The sequence below is a fragment of the Ovis aries genome, chromosome 2, assembly GCF_016772045.2.
Source record: "Ovis aries strain OAR_USU_Benz2616 breed Rambouillet chromosome 2, ARS-UI_Ramb_v3.0, whole genome shotgun sequence".
NCBI classification, from domain to species: domain Eukaryota; kingdom Metazoa; phylum Chordata; class Mammalia; order Artiodactyla; family Bovidae; genus Ovis; species Ovis aries.
The window spans coordinates 13015948-13036594 of NC_056055.1; the positions used below are offsets into that span (position 1 = coordinate 13015948).

The window sequence follows — 20647 nt, forward strand, 5'->3', positions numbered from 1 at the left end:
TGTCTCTTCTTTTCAATATGCTATCTAGGTTGGTCATAACTTTTCTTCCAAGGAATAAGCATCATTTAATTTCATGGCTGCAATCACCATCTGCAGTGATTTTGGAGCCCCAAAAAATAAAGTCTGACACCGTTTCCACTGTTTCCCCATCTATTCCCATGAAGTGATGGGACCGGATGCCATGATCTTCGTTTTCTGAATGTTGAGCTTTAAGCCAACTTTTTCACTCTCCTCTTTCACTTTCATCAAGAGGCTTTTTAGTTCCTCTTCACTTTCTGCCATGAGGGTGGTGTTATCTGCATATCTGAGGTTATTGATATTTCTCCCAGCAATCTTGATTCCAGCTTGTGCCTATTCCAGTCCAGCGTTTCTCATGATGTACTCTGCATAGAAGTTAAATAAGCAGGGTGACAATATACAGCCTTGACGTACTTCTTTTCCTATTTGGAACCAGTCTGTTGTTCCATGTCCAGTTCTAACTGTTGCCTCCTGACCTGCATATAGGTTTCTCAAGAGGCAGGTCAGGTGGTCTGGTATTCCCATCTCTTGAGGAATTTTCCACAGTTTATTGTGATCCACACAGTCAAAGGCTTTGGCATAGTCAATAAAGTAGAATTTTTTCTGGAACTCTCCTGCTTTTTCCATGATCCAGCGGGTGTTGGCAATTTGATCTCTGGTTCCTCTGCCTTTTTCTAAAACCAGCTTGAACATCTGGAAGTTCACAGTTCACGTATTGCTGAAACCTGGCTTGGAGAATCCTGAGCATTACTTTACTAGCGTCTGAGATGAGTGCAATTGTGCAGTAGTTTGAGCATTTTTGGCATTGCCTTTCTTTGGGATTGGAATGAAAACTGACCTTTTCCAGACCTGTGGCTACTGCTGAGTTTTCCACATTTGCTGGCATATTGAGTGCAGCACTTTCACAGCATCATCTTTCAGGATTTGAAATAGCTCAACTAGAATTCTATCACCTCCACTAGCTTTGTTCGTAGTGATGCTTTCTAAGGCCCACTTGACTTCACACTCTAGGATGTCTGGCTCTAGGTGAGTGATCACACCATCGTGATGATCTGGGTCATGAAGATCTTTTTGTACAGTTCTTCCATGTATTCTTGCCACCTCCTCTTAATATCTTATGCTTCTGTTAGGTCCATACCATTTCTGTCCTTTATCGAGCCCATCTTTGCATGAAATGTTCCCTTGGTATCTCTAATTTTCTTAAAGAGATCTCTAGTCTTTCCCATTCTGCTGTTTTCCTCTATTTCTTTGCATTGATCATTGAGGAAGGCTTTCTTATCTCTCCTTGCTATTCTTTGGAACTCTGCATTCAGATGCTTATATCTTTCCTTTCCTCCTTTGCTTTTTGCTTCTCTTCTTTTCACAGCTATTTGTAAGGTCTCCTCAGACAGCCATTTTGCTTTTTGGCCTTCCTTTCCCATGGGGATGGTCTTGATCCCTGTCTCCTGTACAATGTCACGAACCTCCGTCCATAATTCATCAGGCACTCTGTCTATCAGATCTAACCCTTGGTCTAAATATAGGATTGTTGGTTGGATTAAGATCATTAGGTCAAGGGAGTTCCCTGGTCTCCCAGTTGTTAGAGATCTATGCTTCCATTGCAGGGGCATGAGTTTGATCCATGGCCAGGGAGCTAAGATCTCCCAGCCACGTGGTTTGGCCAAAAAAATAAAAAATCATCAGGGTTGAACCCTGGATTTAGGGTTAGAGTAATCCCATACAAACTGCATAGCTGCAATAAAATGGGGGAGGGATAAATTTGCCCACAGAAAATCAGGGTATTTTAGTAGAAAGAGGAAGAAATGGGTACTAGAAAACAAGTGACAAATATCTGCTACAAAAAACAATTTGGCTGAAGCTATACAAGAAATATTCATAGTTTTTCATCTAGCACACACACACACAAAAGAAAGGCAGATAATTCATTCCTGAGAAGGCTGAATGGAGGAATGAAAAAGCTAGAAAGAATAATTTTGCTGGGATTTCAGCTAGTAGTGGTGGTTGCTGTTACTCTGAAGAAGGTTTGAGGAGTTGCTGCTGTTTTTATAAAGCCCAGCAGTTAAAAATATTTACATTTTAAAAGATTGTAAAAACGAAGAATATGAACCAACAACTGCATGTTGTTCATAAAGCCCCCAATATTATCTGGTTCTTGACAGGAAAAGTCTGCCAACCCCTGGTCCAGTCAGTCCATAAGAGTGAAATTTCACTACCTCCTAAATAATTAAGGCAGAATAACAAAGTTTAGGGGATCTGGGACTCAAAAAAACAAATTTACAAGAAGCATTATTTTAGAATTAAGGCTTTAGTATCTTTCTCAACTGTAAAATAATTCCTTCAAAATCCTAAATGAAAATAACTTTCATCTATTTAATAGATGAATACCTTGGTTATTTCTTATTTGGTGGTTGCCAGGACTGGGAGAGGGAAGGAGATGCATGGAAATAGGTAGTAGGAGATTAAAAAGAGACAGACACGTTATTGATTCTGCACACAAGGCCAGCAGTTGTCCAATTCTTACTGACCACATACTGACCAAGTAGTTATGGCATAAAAATGAAATTAGCTCCATGTCTTCCAAAGTTCTAGGTTCTAAGATGTCATGTTCAGTGATGTCATAGAGAAGGTACCCTTATACTCCGGCCAGGATCCTATAATTGGTAAGAGACAGCTACAGTCTGCCAACTGAACCAACAGAAGAGTTTTGTCAGCAATTCCCAGGTGTAAATCATGGTGCAGAATATTAAAGACATGGCAAGTATTTATTTGGCTTCAAGAAGTATTTCAAAAGAGACCGTCTTGAGAGCAGATTTGATTAGCTTTAAGTAATATTTCCTCCATGCAGTACTCCTTTGTTGCTCCGAGGCAAGAAGAGTTTGTTTTTTTAATGCTTTTTCTTCATGCTTTCTCTTGAGGGATGGCATTCTCTGGAGAATAGCCAAGAGCAAAGTTGATCAGAAAGAGCTTTATCCCTTCCTGCTTCTCATTTCTTGCTTTTTCTCTAGCTAGATCCAGACCAGCTTGTAACATCCCATTCTGTATCTGATCCCACCGATTTTACCTTGGTTGTACCTGGAAATTTTTCTGGAAGTACAATAGTCCACATTTTCCTCTTATTCTAGGAAAGAGAACCCCTAGACATGCCTGTAGAATGGAATGGGGGCATTAATAATTGTTGAGGTGGTATTTCATAGAGCCACTTTCCATCCACTGTCCAGTGGTACTGCTGCAGCAGATCTCAATACATGTAAAGGCCAGGGATAATTATTTATAAAGAAGAAAATTGCCTTTAAAAGAGTAGAGAGGTGAAGCATGCATTAGCATCCAGACATTCTGACACCCACTCATTTCAGAGGGACCAGGAGCCGGAGGGAAGGGGGATGTGTAGGGCCTGGGTCTTCCCTCCACTAGCACCTTCAGACTTAGACTTTTGACACTTTCCCAAACACGCTTGTGTTTAAGATCACAAATATGAGACCAACCAGATTGAAAGAAGGTATGGCCATCTTTTAAAATAGCATACACTTGCTAATGATTTTACTAATTGTTTTCTTTTCTTTTTTTTTTTTTTTTGGTTTCCTGGGAATCTCACAGAGAAGCCCTCTCCATCTTCTTAGGTACCTATTCTGAGGACCTATTGTGTCCTTTATGCCTTCATTCAAATATTACATCCAGGTGGTCCTTGGCCACCCAGACTGCAAATGTAATCCAGCTCTCATCCTTCCTTCTTCTTTTATTCTTCTCCTTTCTTTCTTTGGGCTTCTCTGGTGGCTCAACTGGTAAAGAATCCACCTGCAATGTGGGAGACCTGGGTTTGATCCTTGGGTTGGGAAAGATCCCCTGGAGAAGGGAACGGCTGCCGACTCCAGTATTCTGGCCTGGAGAATTCTGTGGACTGTATAGTCCATGGGGTCGCAAAGAGTTGGACACAACTGAGCGACTTTCACTTTTTTTCTTTATTTGCAGTGATCACAAATTTACTATATATTTCACTTATCTTACTGTTGACTTTCCCCTAAATGCAGACTTCATGAAGGGAGGGGGTGGAATGTAAAAGTCCATGCTGTATCCTAGCAGTGTGTCCAGTACCCAGCACAGAGTAGGCCTTACCTGGTACATGTGGGATCACTCTGTACCATGGGAGTATTACCTACAGAGAACTTAGCCAAGTCAAGTTCGTGGGACCAACTAGGTCAGTTTATACCCTAACAACTACTGGGAAGTGAAGAGCTGGGGGTTTCTGAGGATGACATCTAACTTAAAACTTCAGAAGCAAGTGAGAAGTGGAGGTGGTGTGGCTCTCTGAAAAGTTAATCACTTCTCTCTTGGAGGCATATTATTAAAGGAAGAACGTGTCTTCTTTGAGTCATCAGTTTCACCTCCTGAAAGTAAATCAAATGACAGTGTAATTGTCAGGACTCCCCTATTATAGAGTGTATTCCATCTGTATGGAATGAATCCCATCCCTATTTCCAGTGATAGGCCCCCATTGATTTAACTCAATTACTGATCCCACCCCTCCATCTTAATTAGTGGTCCAGGGATGAGTGAAGGATGGCATTTGGGCTAGAGAGAGAGAGAGAGAGAAAGTGAGCTCCATTACCATAAAGAACTCAGGAGGCAATTTTCTATAGTGGTTAAGGAAATGGACCTTGGAGTCAAACTAGTAAGGTTAGTAATCCCAACTATGACACTCACCAGCTGGTTGACCTTGAGAAAGTTTTAAAATGTTATTTTATTCATCTGTGAAATGGGGATAATAATAATAATAATAATACTGCATAAGGTATGCAGTATTATTGCATTCTCTTCCCTGTAAAGATTAAGGAAGAGAATACCAGCCACAGAGTAAATTAGGTACTATTATTGCAATTCCAGTGAGAAAAGGAAAAATAAATCCTGAGCAGAACATGGTGTATTAGCAGATTATTCATTTAGTCAACTAAATGCTCCCTGAGTACTTACCATGTGCCACTTAGGGGCCATGAAGGCACCGAAGTGAATCAGGATTGAGCTCTGTAGGGGACTTGTTGGAAAGCCAAGTCATGAATGAAATAAGTAGTGTAGGACATTGTTCACAAAGCAATCAAGCATAGATACCATGACATGAGGTCCCAGAAGGAAAACCTTACTTTATTTAGATGATACAGAGAGCTGATAGAAAATTCACTTAAGACATTCAGCAAGAAGCATGTCTTATCCTTAAATGTATGGTTTTAACTATAGCTTTAATAATGATCAGCCTCTCCTCCCCCCAAAAAAAACAAAAACAAGAAATGATTAAAGGTGCTAAATTAGCTCTCTGTTTAGAATTCTCTGTTAATGCGTGTTTAGGTCCTTGCTTTACAAAATCAGGTGTAGATATCCACCTTGAACACCCATTCATCCTCACCCTCTACCCCTCATCTCTCATTGACTGATCTCAGTCTCTTACCAGAGGTATCCAGCCATTATCAACCATCATTACCAATCCATCTGGTAAATAGAATCCTGAAGTTTTTGTGGGGTCGCAAAGAGTTGGACGTGACTGACTGAACTGAACTGAAAGGTTTTGTGTGGATTTATCATCATTTATGCATACTTAGGAAGATAAATATATATATGCTCGCAGGGACATTTAGGAAAGATGGGGTCCCCTGTAGAACAATGGTGTAGGGCACCATAACTATGCTGTCATTTTGTGCCTTGCATGACTATATGAGATTCAGTGACTGTACACATTTCTTCATTTATGTTCTGGTCTCAGGATGAATTTAAAGCGTTTTTGAAAGCTGCTGGAAACAAACTTGTGGTAGTTGAATTCTCAGCAAGATGGTGTGGTCCTTGCAAAAGGATTTATCCTGTTTTTCATGTAAGTATCATGTCTATTTCACAGTTTTTTAGAAGGGATTTAAAGCCCTCGAATAGTTTTCCCAATAAATCTTAAAAGTTTGGCAGTTATGAGCCATTATGGGGTGATAGTTTTTCTCCCACTTAGTGCCCACTTCTTTATTACTATTTTTATTTTAATTTTTAAAATTTTATTGATGGATAGCTGATTTACAGTGTTGTGTTAGTTTCAAGCATACAGCACAGTGATTCAGTTAGATAGATAGATAGGGATATAGAGATAGAGATATGTTTTTCATATTCTTTTTGCTTATAAGTTATTATAAAATATTGAATATAGTGCCTCTAGTCCTTGTTGGTTATTTGTTTTATGTATATCAGTATGTATGTGTTAATCCCAATAAATAATCCCAACACAAACTTCCTAATTTATCCCTCCCCCTCCTTTCTCCGTTAGTAAGCATAAGTTTGTTTTAAAATAATTGTACTACCCAAGGCAATCTACAGATTCAATGCAGTCCTCATCAAATTGCCAATGGCTTTCTTCACAGAGCTAGAACAAAATTTTTATAAATTTGCATGGAAACAAAAAAAGCAAATAGCAATCTTCAGAAAGAAAATTGGAGTTGGAGGAATAAAGCTCCCTGACTTCAGACTATACTACAAAGCTATTGTAATCAAAACAGCATGGTACTGGCACAAAAGCAAACATGTAGATCAATGGGACAGGATAGAAAGCCCAGAAATAAACCCACATACCTATGATCAATTTATCAAGATCAGTTTATCAAGAGGCAAGACTATACAATGGAGAAGAGACTATACAGTCTCTTCAGTCAGTGGTGCTCAGAAAACTGGACAGCTAGATGTAAAAGAATGAAATTATAGCATTCACTCAGTTCAGTTCAGGTTAGTCACTCAGTCATGTCTGACTGTTTGTGACCCCATGAATCGCAGCACGCCAGGCCTCCCTGTCCATCACCATCTCCCAGAGTTCACTCAGACTCACGTTCATCGAGTCCATGATGCCATCCAGCCATCTCATCCTCTGTCGTCCCCTTCTCCTCCTGCCCCCAGTCCCTCCCAGCATCAGAGTCTTTTCCAATGAGTGAACTCTTTGCATGAGGTGGCCAAAGTACTGGAGTTTCAGCTTTAGCATCACTCCTTCCAAAGAACACCCAAGGCTGATCTCCTTCAGAATGGACTGGTTGGATCTCCTTGCAGTCCAAGGGACTCTCAAGAGTCTTCTCCAACACCACAGTTCAAAAGCATCAATTCTTTGGCACTCAGCTTTCTTCACAGTCCAACTCTCACATCCATGCATGACCATTGGAAAAACCATAGCCTTGACTAGACGGACCTTTGTTGGCAAAGTAATGCCTCTGCTTTCCAATATGCTATCTAGGTTGGTCATAACTTTGCTTCCAAGGAGTAAGTGTCTTTTAATTTCATGGCTGCAGTCACCATCTGCAGTGATTTTGGAGCCTCAAAAAATAAAGTCTGACACTGTTTCCACTGTTTCCCATCTATTTCCCATGAAGTGATGGGACCAGATGCCATGATCTTAGTTTTCTGAATGTTGAGCTTTAAGCCAACTTTTTCACTCCCCTCTGTCACTTTCATCAAGAAGCTTTTTAGTTCCTCTTCCACACTAGCACCATATAAAAATGGTATTAAAATAATAATCAAAATGGATTAAAGATCTAAATGTAAATCCAAATACCATAAAGGAAAATATAGGCAGAACACTCTTTGACATAAATTACAACAATATCATTTTAGATCCATCTTCTAAAGTAATGGAAATAAAAACAAAAATAAACAAATGGGACCTAATTACATTTAAAATCTTCTCCATGGAATCATAGTTTTTTTTTGGAAGCATCCTGCTTAACCTGAAGATAATTCAGTGAGATCTAATTAGATCATTAGTATACACACCAGATTAATGCTGTTTGTTTGTGGATAATTCTACAAGGATCATCAAAATGTGCAAAAGAGTACAATTGCATAAAGCAATGGATTATTCATAATAATGACATTTTACCAAAGTTCTAGTGTTCAGAACTTCCAAATATTGGAATAGATTACAGATGAACATGGTATTTTTTAAACTATAATAAAAAAGAATAAACTACCCCCAATCCTTCAACCCTATTGAAAAGCAGAGACATTATTTTGCCAACTAAGGTCCATCTAGTCAAGGGTATGGTTTTTCCTGTGGTCACTTATGGATGTGAGAGTTGGACTGTGAAGAAGGCTGAGCACCGAGGAATTGATGCTTTTGAACTGTGGTGTTGGAGAAGACTCTTGAGAGTCCCTTGGACTGCAAGGAGATCCAACCAGTCCATTCTGAAGGAGATCAACCCTGGGATTTCTTTGGAAGGAATAATGCTAAAGCTGAAGCTCCAGTACTTTGGCCACCTCATGCGAAGAGTTGACTCATTGGAAAAGACCCTGATGCTGGGAAGGATTGGGGGCAGGAGGAGAAGGGGACGACAGAGGATGAGATGGCTGGATGGCATCACTGACTCGATGGACGCGAGTCTGAGTGAACTCCGGGAGATGGTGATGGACAGGGAGGCCTGGCGTGCTGCAATTCATGGGGTCGCAAAGAGTCAGACACGACTGAGTGACTGAACGGAACTGAATCCTTCAACCCTATTATCAGAAGAAATCCTATGTCTTACTTATTCCTTTCATATCTGAGCTCCTTTATAAAATTTCTTTGTAAAATATTCTACTTAATTGTAATCGTATATTTATAGTCAGGTCTTTTTCTGTATACACATTGCTTATGTTTTTATCAACTCTCCAGATTATAATTTTCATGTCTATACAGTGTTTCATCTAGTTAATTTTTCTGTTACCCCATTTAAGTGTTTACACCATTTGGTGGGGGGAGTGTACAACATGCTGCAGAAAGAAACTCAGGACATTTCCTCTTCATTTCTCCTTACTGCATAGGAGTTTCACATTTACGGTCCATTCTATGCAATCTCCTACCTTAATTATAAAGTTCCGTTTTCTCTACACAACTGAAAATCTATTATTTTTCAGCAGGGTTTCTAACATTTCAATTTTTTTACTTAAACTCTTAAGTCTACTTGAATTCATTCTAACCAGTCATAAACTTTGATATTTAAAAGACACGTATTCAGATAAAGATATTCGCTATATGACATCAGTTCAGTTCAGTCACTCAGTCGTGTCTGACTCTTTGTGACCCCGTGGACTGCAGCACGCCAGGGTTCCCTGTCCATCATCCTGGAGCTCACTCAAACTTATGTCCATCGAGTCAGTGATTCCATCCTACTATCTTATCCTCTGTCATCCCCTTCTCCCTCCACCTTCAATCTTTCCCAGCATCAGAGTCTTTTCCAGTGAATCAGTTCTTCACATCAGGTGGCCAAAGTATTGGAGTTTCAGCTTCAACATCAGTCCTTCCAATGAATATTCAGAATTTATTTCCTTTAGGACTGGCTGATTGGATCTTCTTGTAGTCCAAAGGACTCTCAAGAGTCTTCTCCAGCACCACAGTTCAAAAGCTGAATCAGTTCTTTAGCACTCAGCTTTCTTTATAGTCCAACTCTCACATCGATACATGACTACTGAAAAAACCATAGCCTTGACTAGACGGACCTTTGTTGACAAAGTAGTCTCTGCTTTTTAATATGCTGTCTAGGTTGGTCATAACTTTTCTTCCAGGTAGCAAGTGTCTTTTAATTTCATGGCTGCAGTCACCATCTGCAGTGATTTTTGGAGCCCAAGAAAATAAAGTCAGCCACTGTTTCCATTGTTTCCCCTTCTGTTTGCCGTGAAGTGATGGGGCCAGCTGCCATGATCTTAGTTTTCTGAATGTTGAGTTTTAAGCCAACTTTTTCACTCTCCTCTTTCACTTTCATCAAGAGGCTCTTTAGATCTTCGCTTTCTGCTATAAGAGTGGTATCATCTGTATATCTGAGGTTATTGATACTTTTCCCGGCAATCTTAATTCCAGCTTGTGCTTCATCCAGCCTTGCATTTTGCATGATGTACTCTGCATATAAGTTAAATAAGCAGAGTGACAATATACAGCCTTGATGTACTCCTTTTCCTATTTGGAACCAGTCTGTTGTTCGTGTCCAGTTCTAACTGTTGCTTCTTGACCTGCATACAGATTTCTTGGGAAGCAGGTCAGGTGGTCTGGTATTCCCATCTCTAAGAATTTTCCAGAGTTTGTTGCGATCCACACAGTCAAAGGCTTTGGCATAGTCAATAAAGCAGAAATATATGTTTTTCTGGAACTCTCTTGCTTTTTTGATGATGTTGGCAGTTTGATCTCTGGTTCCTCTGCCTTTTCTAAATCCAGCTTGAACATCTGAAAGTTCATGGTTCACATATCAACATCTATTCTGTGCCTAAGATTATTAGAATATCTACAGAGAATATTTTAATATCTGGCAGGCCTCTCTATTCAGACACTTAAAACTTAAGGCTCTCCATTGTTTAGCTTTAGGAGTATAAATATCCTCACCTGCTTGAAAGTCAAAGCTGATCAGATTTCATTGGCCAACAAGGCATTTTAGGCTCAGGCTTAGTGACCCCTTCTTCCCTTCATACCTTTAGGCCCTGAGGATGGTAAAGTCTCTGCCACCATTGTGTCCAGGCTCTCACAGCTCCTCCACACCCATTCTTAACTTTATAGTTATTTATATTTAGCCCTTTGGTGATAAACTTCCCTAAATTATCCTAACTTGAACGTGCTGTTTTCTGTTGGAATCCAGACTGATGCACACACAGTTTTGTTTTGTCTTGTTTTTAACTTGGGTGTATCCACACTCTGAAATACTATTCAGATGATAAAGAGAGTCAAGTAGACCCATACATAATGATGGAATTCTCTCCAAGACAACATAGAATTAACTAAAAAGAGGACAATATAGGAAAATTTATGGACTATAGTACCATTTATGTAAAGCAGAGATAAATATATATATATATATACACATAGAGATAAATATACAGAGACAAATATAAATATGTACTTATATATAAATAAAGAATATAAAAATATAAAAGTACCATTTATGTAAAGGAGAGATAAATATACATACATGTATATATATATATATATACACATATACCAGGACTCCCTGGTGGCTCAGACAGTAAAGAATTTGCCTGCAATATGGAAGACCTGGGTTCGATCCCTGGGTTGGGAAGACCCCTGGAGGAGAGCACAGCAAACCACTCTAGTATTCTTGCCTGGAGAATCCCCATGGACAGAGGAGCCTGGCGGGCTACAGTCCATGGGGTCACGAATGAGCAACTAAGCACGCAGCATGTATCTGTGTGTGTATATATGAGTATATATGTAGACAAAGAGGAGCAGAAAATGCATAGCAAATGATTTTTTTTTCATGAAAGGGAGTGAAAATTGGAGTAGGATTGAGAATAGGGAAATTTCATATTTTGCTTTATTTTTCTTGTGATGTTTGAACTTTTACAAGAGAATGTGTTTATGTATTCTGTGTCATTTTCTAAAAACCCAGAGTACATAATGGGTTTGGAGAAAAGGCTTTTATTACTCTAGGGCACTGTATCAGTCAGAGCTCAAAAACTGGAAACAGGAACCAAATTAGACAGGAAAAAAAAACTTTAATATGAGGAATCAAATGCTCATAAAATCATTAGCACCACAGACCCATTTGAGAGGATCCTAACTTTGCCATAATGAGATATGAGAGGAGACAAGAGGCCACTACTGGGAGAAATAAACAACAACAATAGCAGCTGGGGAGTTAGAACCAGAATCTGGAAGCTGATGCTGGGCCACTGGACCCTTTAGTACAGCTGCTGCTACCTCCAGCACAAAAACACTCATGATCTTGCTCTCCAGCAGGAACATCCAAAGACAAAAAGAAAATAGCTCCATCTCACTTCTGCCTTCCCAGTCTTACCTGCATGCGTCTCATTGGTGAAACCAGTTTGCATCCAGAACTCTAGCTGCAAGGGAATCCGAGGAATCTTTCCCTTTTCCCTTTTCCAGGCTCTGCAGAAAGGTGGAATGGAAGTAAGCTGACTACACCGTTACTCTAGGTGGGGAAGAATCCAAGATATTTTCAAATACACAAAAACTGAAAGTTGACTGCCCAGAGTCTCTACTAAAGGATGCCTGGTAACAAGAAAAAAGTAAATCATAACCAAAAGTAGTTTTTAAGAAGTGATTTCAAGCTTTTAAGTCTTTTAAGTGAATTCCATGGTCCCATTTGATCTGCGCCTTGAGGACTGAAAGCAAGGGCCAGCAACCTTGTCTGCAGAGGTTAAAGATAGTCAATATTTTCAGGTTTATGGGCTGTATGGTCTATATTATATATACTCAGCTTTGGTGTTGTAGCACAAAAGCTAGCGATGGCAATAAATGGGCAAACGTGTTCCACTGAAATTTTATTTATGAGACCATGTGGAGTCCTGGATTTGGTGTATAGGGTGAAGATTGCTGACTCTGGGCTAAGAGAATCACCAAGCATAGATCCCCAAAAAGAGCATTTTTGAGAAAAGGGAAATTATAAATTTGTTGAGAAATTGCATGGTGTGATCATGAGAAGGCAAGTACTCTGTGAGGCTAGCTTTCAGTTTATACAGTGGAAGTGGCAACCATGAGCCTTGAGAAGGAAGCTGAGCCCAGAGGGATAAGACCCTTGTATTATAGCTTAGTGAGTTGCTGTAGAGTCATAACGGAGAAGGCAATGGCACCCCCACTCCAGCATTCTTGCCTGGAAAATCCCATGGACGGAGGAGCCTGGTGGGCTACAGTCCATGGGGTTGCAAAGAGTCAGACACAACTGAGCGACTTCACTTTAACTTTTCACTTTCATGCATTGGAGAAGGAAATGGCAACCCACTCCAGTGTTCTTGCCTGGAGAATCTCAGGGACGGTGGAACCTGGTGGGCTGCCATCTATGGGGTTGCGCAGAGTCAGACACAACTGAAGCAACTTAGCAGCAGCAGCAGAGTCATAAAGAAGAGTGTTAAGGGTTTTGGAATGATCAGCTGTGAATTTGGGGGAAATACTTTTGGCAGTTTGTGTAAGAATGGGTTGGAAAGGCTGAGGCAGGTAATCCAAGTTTAACAACAATGTCAGTGATGGGTTTACCAGAACTAAGGTGGTGGTTTGGGGAGGAGAAAGGAAAGATCAAATTCAGGAGACAATTTAGAGTTAAGATCAACAGAATAGGTGACGAGATGGTAACAGATTGTATGGGAGGAAGAATAGAGCAGAAGGAGGAGTTTTTGTTGAGGACAGAGGATGGTCCATTGTGGATGGTATGGAATAGAGAGGGAAGGCAGTCTAGCAGGAAACCCACATCTGTACCAGGTCTTCTGGCTACTACTCAATAGGAAAATGACGACCCTATCCATTTCCTGCCAGACTTGGGAGACTCTGAAAAGTTCATCAATAGAACCTGACTCTGGAATCAGATGTCCATATCTGTCAAATCCATTTCCCTGCCTGACTGCTACCAGGGAGCATCCATATATCTTAAACTTGAAAAATACAAGTCAGTTTCCCCAGAGTTCCTGGGCAGCACCATCTTCCTGCCAGGCATGGAGATGCTGCTGATCAAAATCAGCCTCTATTTTTTAATCTGAAAAGTACTCTAAAATATCAAAGGCCTCCATATTTATTATCCAAGAGTTTTCCCCCCATTTCCCCATCCTGATGAACCACTGAAGAAAGAGCTCCCACTTAGGGCACAGTCCATGGATATACAATTGGAGAGAATCCCTTCAGCAGAGCTCTGCACCTACTGTCCACCTAATCAGTTCATATCATGCTGCTTCCTGCCTGTCCTGGGAGCAGCCCCCAGTGACAGCTCTGTCTGTTGTTGCCTCCACTTGGCCATGCTCCAGACACCTCACACCACCATGGAAGAGAGGTTTCATTTGAAACAGGTCGGTGGGAATGCTTGAGATATGATGTTAATGCAAACAAATCAATATGCCACTAGGTACCTTTAAAGAATAAGCACAGCTGTCTGGAAAAAAAGACTATCCCAGGAGCTGACATTTACAGGCTGCTTCTGCATCCATTACCGTACACCCATTATACCACTACCATTATCTCCACCACTGTCAAAGATGCTTCCAGAATGTCTGGAACAGAAGCAGAGAAGAGTTGTTTTTCCCTATTCCCATTTTCCATTTTCTTGCAAATGCTTCCCATTGGCAGAACCTAACAGGAAGACAACTGGCAGAGTATTCTGGGAAATCTAGTTTTGATACATAACACAGACTTTAGACTCTGGTTCTGCCATTGATCTTTGCTTGACTTTGGCAACACCCAGCCCTTGACTTCTGTCCTTAAGATTCTAGGCAGTAGTGTCAGGATGATGCTTAGCTCTCTTTCTCAGCTCTTCTGTTTGGTTCTTGCTTTTGCTAAAAGACACTGCTAGTGTGTGATTTAATCTTAACATAAAGCTAATGGCAAATTTTTATTCTTTTGAAGGCAATGTCTGTGCAATACCGAAGCGTCATGTTTGCTAATGTGGATGTGGACAATGCTCGGGTAAGAATCTTAAATCCCTCCTTGTAGATTCATAAAATCCAGTGTGATGTTGAAATGCTGTCTCAGTGATTATACAAGCAATTTGAAGTGTAATGAAGTAGTAAACGCCCTCATAAGGTTTTTGTATGTTTTGTATTCTTTAAAAGACAACAAATATGTGGCTCTCCCGCTATGTACCCTTCTCCCATACTATGGTAGAATTCACTGATCAGTCCAGTGTTTTTCATCAATTGCTCTTGACTCTGCCCCATAGTCCTACCCAACAGAGTTGCTCTAGACAGACAATACCAGTTAGTTAGAGTTGGGCTCAAAGTGAAAAATGGTTTTCACCCCTGTTGTTGTTCTTCAGTTGCTAAGCTGTGTCTGACTCTTTGTGACCCCATGGACTGCAGCACACCAGGCTCCTCTATCCTTCACTATCTCCTGGAGTTTTCTCCAGCTCATGTCCATTGAGTTGGTGATGTTGTCTAACCATCTCATGATCTGCTGCCCTCGTCTCCTTTTGCCTTCAATCTTTCTGAGCATCAGGGTATTTTCCAGTGAATCCGCTCTTTGCATTAGGTGGCCAAAGTATTAGAGCTTCAGCATCAGCCTTTCCGATGAATATTGAAAGGGTTGACTTCTTTTAGGATTGACTGGTTTGATCTCCCTGCTATACAAGAGACTCTCAAGAGTCTTCTCCAGCACCACAATTTGAAAGCGTCCATTCTTCATTGTTCAGCCTTCTTCATGGTCCAGCTCTCACATCTGTATATGACAACTGAAATAACCATGTGTGGTTAGTTGCTCAGTCATGTCTGACTCTTTGTGACTCCGCAGACTGTAGCCTACCAGGCTCCTCTGTCCATGGAGATTCTCTAGGCAAGAATGCTGGAGTGGGTTGCCATGCCCTCCTCCAGGCAATCTTTCCAAGCCAGGGATTGAACCCAGGTCTCCCGCACTACAGGCAGATTCTCTACCATCTGATCCACCAGGGAAGCCCAAGAATACTGGAGTGGGTAGCCTATCACTTCTCTAGGGGAAACTTCCTGACCCAAGAATAGAACCAGCGTCTCCTGCATTGCAGGAGGATTCTTTACAAGCGGAGCTACCCAGGAAGCCCAGGCCTTTGTCAGTAAAGTGATGCTTCTCTTTTTAATATGCTGTCTAGGTTTGTTGTAGCTTTCATTCCAAGGAGGAAGCATCTTTTAATTTCACCCCTGTGATAGATTATTAATAAATTTCTAAAATCCAATTCTGTGCATTACAGACATTTTTACGTACCTTGCTTTCCCCTTTCTATAGCTTATGCTTTTTGTGGAGTTCTGTTTGTGTGTGTGTGGAGTATTTTAAGCATCACAGGGAATTCCAGGAAAGCTTTCCCTTTCTTCTCTAGAGTCTTTCTTCCTTACCCCAGCCCCGCTGCCCCCACCCCTGCCAAATAATCAGCCTCAAGTTTTCAATCAACATGTGCTTATTAATACATACAATGTGTCTAAAAACTTATTCTTCCTAGTATTTGTTATTTTAAAATGAGGAAAAATAGCAGTAATAAGTGGCCTGTGCATACATTGGATTGAATTTGAGCTTTTTAATTAAACAATCTATTATTTGACCATTCTGCCCTTTAACAGTTTTGTGACCACTTATCTGTTAACCTCTATAAATGTCAGTTTCTCTATATGTAAAACAAAGTAATAATATTTAACAGAATATGAAAAAATAAAAGACACAAAATATATGGCATCATACCCAGAATGTAATAAAAGTTCCATTTTTCTATTTCCCTCAAAGTGTGACAGTGTTTAATTGTCCTTTACGCTGAATCATGTACCATGCATTGAGAATAAACAGCTAGGATTATTATCTGTCAGATATTCAAAGACTTGTGCAGCTATCAGTACAATCAATTTTAGAAGGTATTTACAACTCCAAAAAGAAATATGCCCCCTTTAGTAGTCATGCCCCCTAGTCGCCTCTATCCACCACCTCAAGCCTAGATAACTGCTAGTCTACCTTCTCTGTAGACTTGCTTACTCTGGCCATTTCATATAAATGGAATAATAGAAAATGTGGTCTTTTGTGACTGGCTTCTCTCACTTAACATAAGTTTGCAAGATTTATCCATGATGTAGCATGTATCAGTATTCCATTCCCTTTTATTCTGAATAATTTACTACCTCTTTTTTATCCATTTACTCTTTTATGGACATTTGGTTTGTTTGCGACTTTGGGGTATTATGACTAATATTGACATAAACATTTAAGCATATATTTTCATTTCTCTTGGCTATATATCTAGGAGTGGGATTATTGGGTCATATGACAACTCTATATTTAACTTATTGAGGAATTTATAAATTATCATACAAAGTACTACACCATCTTACATTTCCACCAGCAATGTAAGAGGTTTCTTATTTCTTCATATCCTCAGAAGCATTACTTACTGTTTTACTTTTTGATTTTTATAGCTCTTTGTCTCTTAAGGTGAGACAAAATGCAGTTTTCTAATAATGTATTCATTGTTGTCATTACTGTGGTCATGAAAATTATCATTTAGTGTGTGTTGGGAGTAGGGGTGGGCAGTAGGGGAAAGATTTGTTTTGATCCTGTGAACAGCCATGAAATTAAAAGACGCTTGTTCCTTGGAAGGAAAGTTATGACCAACCCAGACAGCATATTAAAAAGCAGAGACATTACTTTGCTAACAAAGTTCCATCTAGTCAAAGCTATGGTTTTTCCAGTAGTCATATATAGATGTGAGTTCGACTATAAAGAAAGCTGAGTGCCAAAGAATTGATGCTTTTGAACTGTGGTATTGGAGAAGACGCTTGAGAGTCCCTTGGACTGCAAGGAGATCCAACCAGTCCATCCTAAAGGAGATCAGTCCTGAATATTCATTGGAAGGACTGATGCTGAAGCTGAAACTCCAATACTTTGGCTACCCGATGCGAAGAACTGACTCATTTGAAAAGACCCTGAAGCTGGGAAAGACTGAAGGCAGGAGGAAAGGGGGACGACAGAGGATGCAGTGGCTGGATGGTACCACCAACTGAATGGACATGGATTTGAATAAACTCTGGGAGTTGGCAGTGGACAGGGAGACCTAGTGTGCTGTAGTCCATGGGGTTGCAAAGAGTCAGACACAACTGAGCGACTGAACTGAACTGTGGGTGGCTAACTTTTGCTTGACTCTTAAACAAGATAAACAAAAAAGTGATACTTGAAATCAGATTGTAATGGATTAGAACAGTTGGGATTCTTATATATTTTCTTTTCTCATGACTGCAAAATCTTTTACAGAAATGGGCAGGGAAAAGAAGGTGTAAGGCATATAAGAAAGAAACACATAAGCCTTACTTAAAATGCACAATATACCACTCCATGTCTAAGTGTGAGTTGTAAAGAGACCTTTGAGTTCAGTTCAGTTCAGTTCAGTCGCTCTGTCGTGTCCAACTGTTTGCGACCCCATGAATCGCAGCACGCCAGGTCTCCCTGTCCATCACCATTTCCCGGAGTTCACTCAGACTCGTGTCCATTGAGTCTGTGATGCCATCCAGCCATCTCATCCTGGGTTGTCCCCTTCTCCTCCTGCCCCCAATCCCTCCCAGCATCAGAGTCTTTTCCAATGAGTCAACTCTTCGCATCAGGTGGCCAAAGTACTGGAGCTTCAGCTTTAGCATCATTCCTTCCAAAGAAATCCCAGGGCTGATCTCCTTCAGAATGAACTGGTTGGATCTCCTTGCAGTCCAAGGGACTCTCAAGAGTCTTCTCCAACACCACAGTTCAAAGGCATCAATTCTTCGGTGCTCAGCCTTCTTCATAGTCCAACTCTCACATCCATACATGACCACAGGAAAAACCATACCCTTGACTAGACGGACCTTAGTCGGCAAAGTAATGTCTCTGCTTTTGAATATACTATCTAGGTTGGTCATAACTTTGCTTCCAAGGAGTAAGCGTCTTTTAATTTCATGGCTGCAGTCACCATCTCCAGTGATTTTGGAGCCCCCAAAAATAAAGTCTGACAATGCTTCTACTGTTTCCCCATCTATTTCCCATGAAGTGATGGGACCAGATGCCATGATCTTCGTTTTCTGAATGTTGATCTTTAAGCCAACTTTTTCACTCTCCTCTTTCACTTTCATCAAGAGGCTTTTTAGTTCCTCTTCACTTTCTGCCATAAGGGTGGTGTCATCTGCATATCTCAGGTTATTGATATTTCTCCCGGCAATCTTGATTCCAGCTTGTGTTTCTTCCAGTCCAGCGTTTCTCATGATGTACTCTGCATATAAGTTAAATAAGCAGGGTGACAATATACAGCCTTGACATACTCCTTTTCCTATTTGGAACCAGTCTGTTGTTCCATGTCCAGTTCTAACTGTTGCTTCCTGACCTGCATACAGATTTCTCAAGAGGCAGGTCAGGTGGTCTGGTATTCCCATCTCTTTCAGAATTTTGCACAGTTTATTGTGATCCATACAGTCAAAGGCTTTGGCATAGTCAATAAAGCAGAAATAGATGTGTTTCTGGAACTCTCCTGCTTTTTCCATGATCCAGCGGATGTTGGCAATGATCAGTGGAGAAATAACTCCAGAAAGAATGAAGGGATAGGGCCAAAGCAAAAACAATACCCAGCTGTGGATGTGACTGGTGATAGAAGCAAGATCCAATGCTGTAAAGAGCAAAATTGCATAGGAACATGGAATGTCAGGTCCATGAATCAAGGCAAATTGGAAGTGGTCAAACAAGAGATGGCAAGGGTGAACGTCGACATTCTAGGAATCAGCGAAATAAAATGGACTGGAATGGGTGAATTTAACTGAGACGACCATTACATCTACTACTGCAGGCAGGAATCCCTCAGAAGAAATGGAGTAGCCATCATGGTCAACGAAAGAGTCCAAAATGCAGTACTTGGATGCAATCTCAAAATGACAGAATGATCTCTGTTCGTCTCAAGGCAAACCATTCAATATCACAGTTATACAAGTCTATGCGCCAACCAGTAACGCTGAAGAAACTGAAGCTGAATGGTTTTATAAAGACCTACAAGATCTTTTAGAACTAACACCCCAAAAAGATGTCCTTTTCATTATAGGGGACTGGAATGCAAAAGTAGGAAGTCAAGAAACACCTGGAGTAACAGGCAAATTTGGCCTTGGAATGCGGAATGAAGCAGGGCAAAGACTAATAGAGTTTTGCCAAGAAAATGCACTGGTCATTGCAAACACTCTCTTCCAACAACACAAGAGAAGACTCTACACATGGACATCACCAGATTTTACTCATTCTTATTTCTTTGCAATATGCTCTTTCCATATTGGGTTCTGCTGGGGCCTTCTTCAGTCTTTCACAAGCTCTTTTAAGTAGAGCTTGTTTTGTTCTTCAGTCCATGCTGCTTTGGCTCCTAGAGTCCATCAGTGAGAAAGCTCAGGAATGTTGGAAACAGTCACTTTATGTTTTAAGATTCCTGGAGGCTTTGAGGATATGTTAGGAAAGTTCTTGGCAAAAGAATCTGTAAAGTATCAGCTATCCCTGGGCTCTCAGGCATGCCTCCTGAGACATCACCAAGTACCATTCTTGGTCCAAAAAGAGGATACAAAAATGATGACTTCATTCCATTTCTTTTCTTTTCTAGGAGTTGGCCCAAACTTACCAGATCAAAGCAGTACCCACATTTCAGTTGTTCAAGCAAACCAAGAAGGTATGTTTCTATTGTAACTGGCAGGTTGAAATAGATTATAAAGCCATCAGAGTCTAAAAAAGGCCTGAGGTATCCTGGATGGATGAAACAACTGTACTTATTTTTATAGCAATGCAATTCTTAGTTTCTGAACTACATATTGGCAAGGAGTTAAAGGGGGGGTGAAGTGTGAGAAATCTCCCATTCAGACCATTTGAAGTGTCCAAATCTATACGAAATACCCCACTCTTGCCTCTCTCTGGGGGCATGACCATTAAAAAATAACCTTACAACAAAAGACATGATGAAACTCTTGCACAAATGTATATGCAATTTTAACAACACTCGAGTGAATGTCAGTCAAAAGCAATCACAAGGTAATATGGCCTACTGGTTGAACAGGCAGGGTCTGGATTCAGATTTCTGTGGTTCAAAAACCAGTTCTTCCATTTCCTAGCAGTTAACTTACTAAGCTCTTGGTATCTTAGTTTCTCTATCTGTAAAAACATGAATCATAGCAAGTTTCCCCTTCCCTTGTAGGATTGTTTGGAAAATGAAATGAATTAACACAACTAAACTTT

The 20647-nt window shown here is 40.4% G+C and overlaps 1 protein-coding gene across 1 annotated transcript in view; it reads left to right on the plus strand.

Annotated features, from left to right (window-relative positions):
• Nucleotides 1-2748: 2748 nt before the first annotated feature.
• TXNDC8 (thioredoxin domain containing 8) overlaps nucleotides 2749-20647 on the plus strand; it is a 36685-nt gene continuing 18786 nt past the window's right edge. The window contains exons 1-4 of the mRNA XM_012113672.4: nucleotides 2749-2772; nucleotides 5765-5869; nucleotides 14339-14398; nucleotides 20022-20087. Of these exons, the coding sequence (XP_011969062.1) occupies nucleotides 2749-2772; nucleotides 5765-5869; nucleotides 14339-14398; nucleotides 20022-20087 (255 nt within the window). The remainder of the gene's footprint in view (nucleotides 2773-5764; nucleotides 5870-14338; nucleotides 14399-20021; nucleotides 20088-20647) is intronic.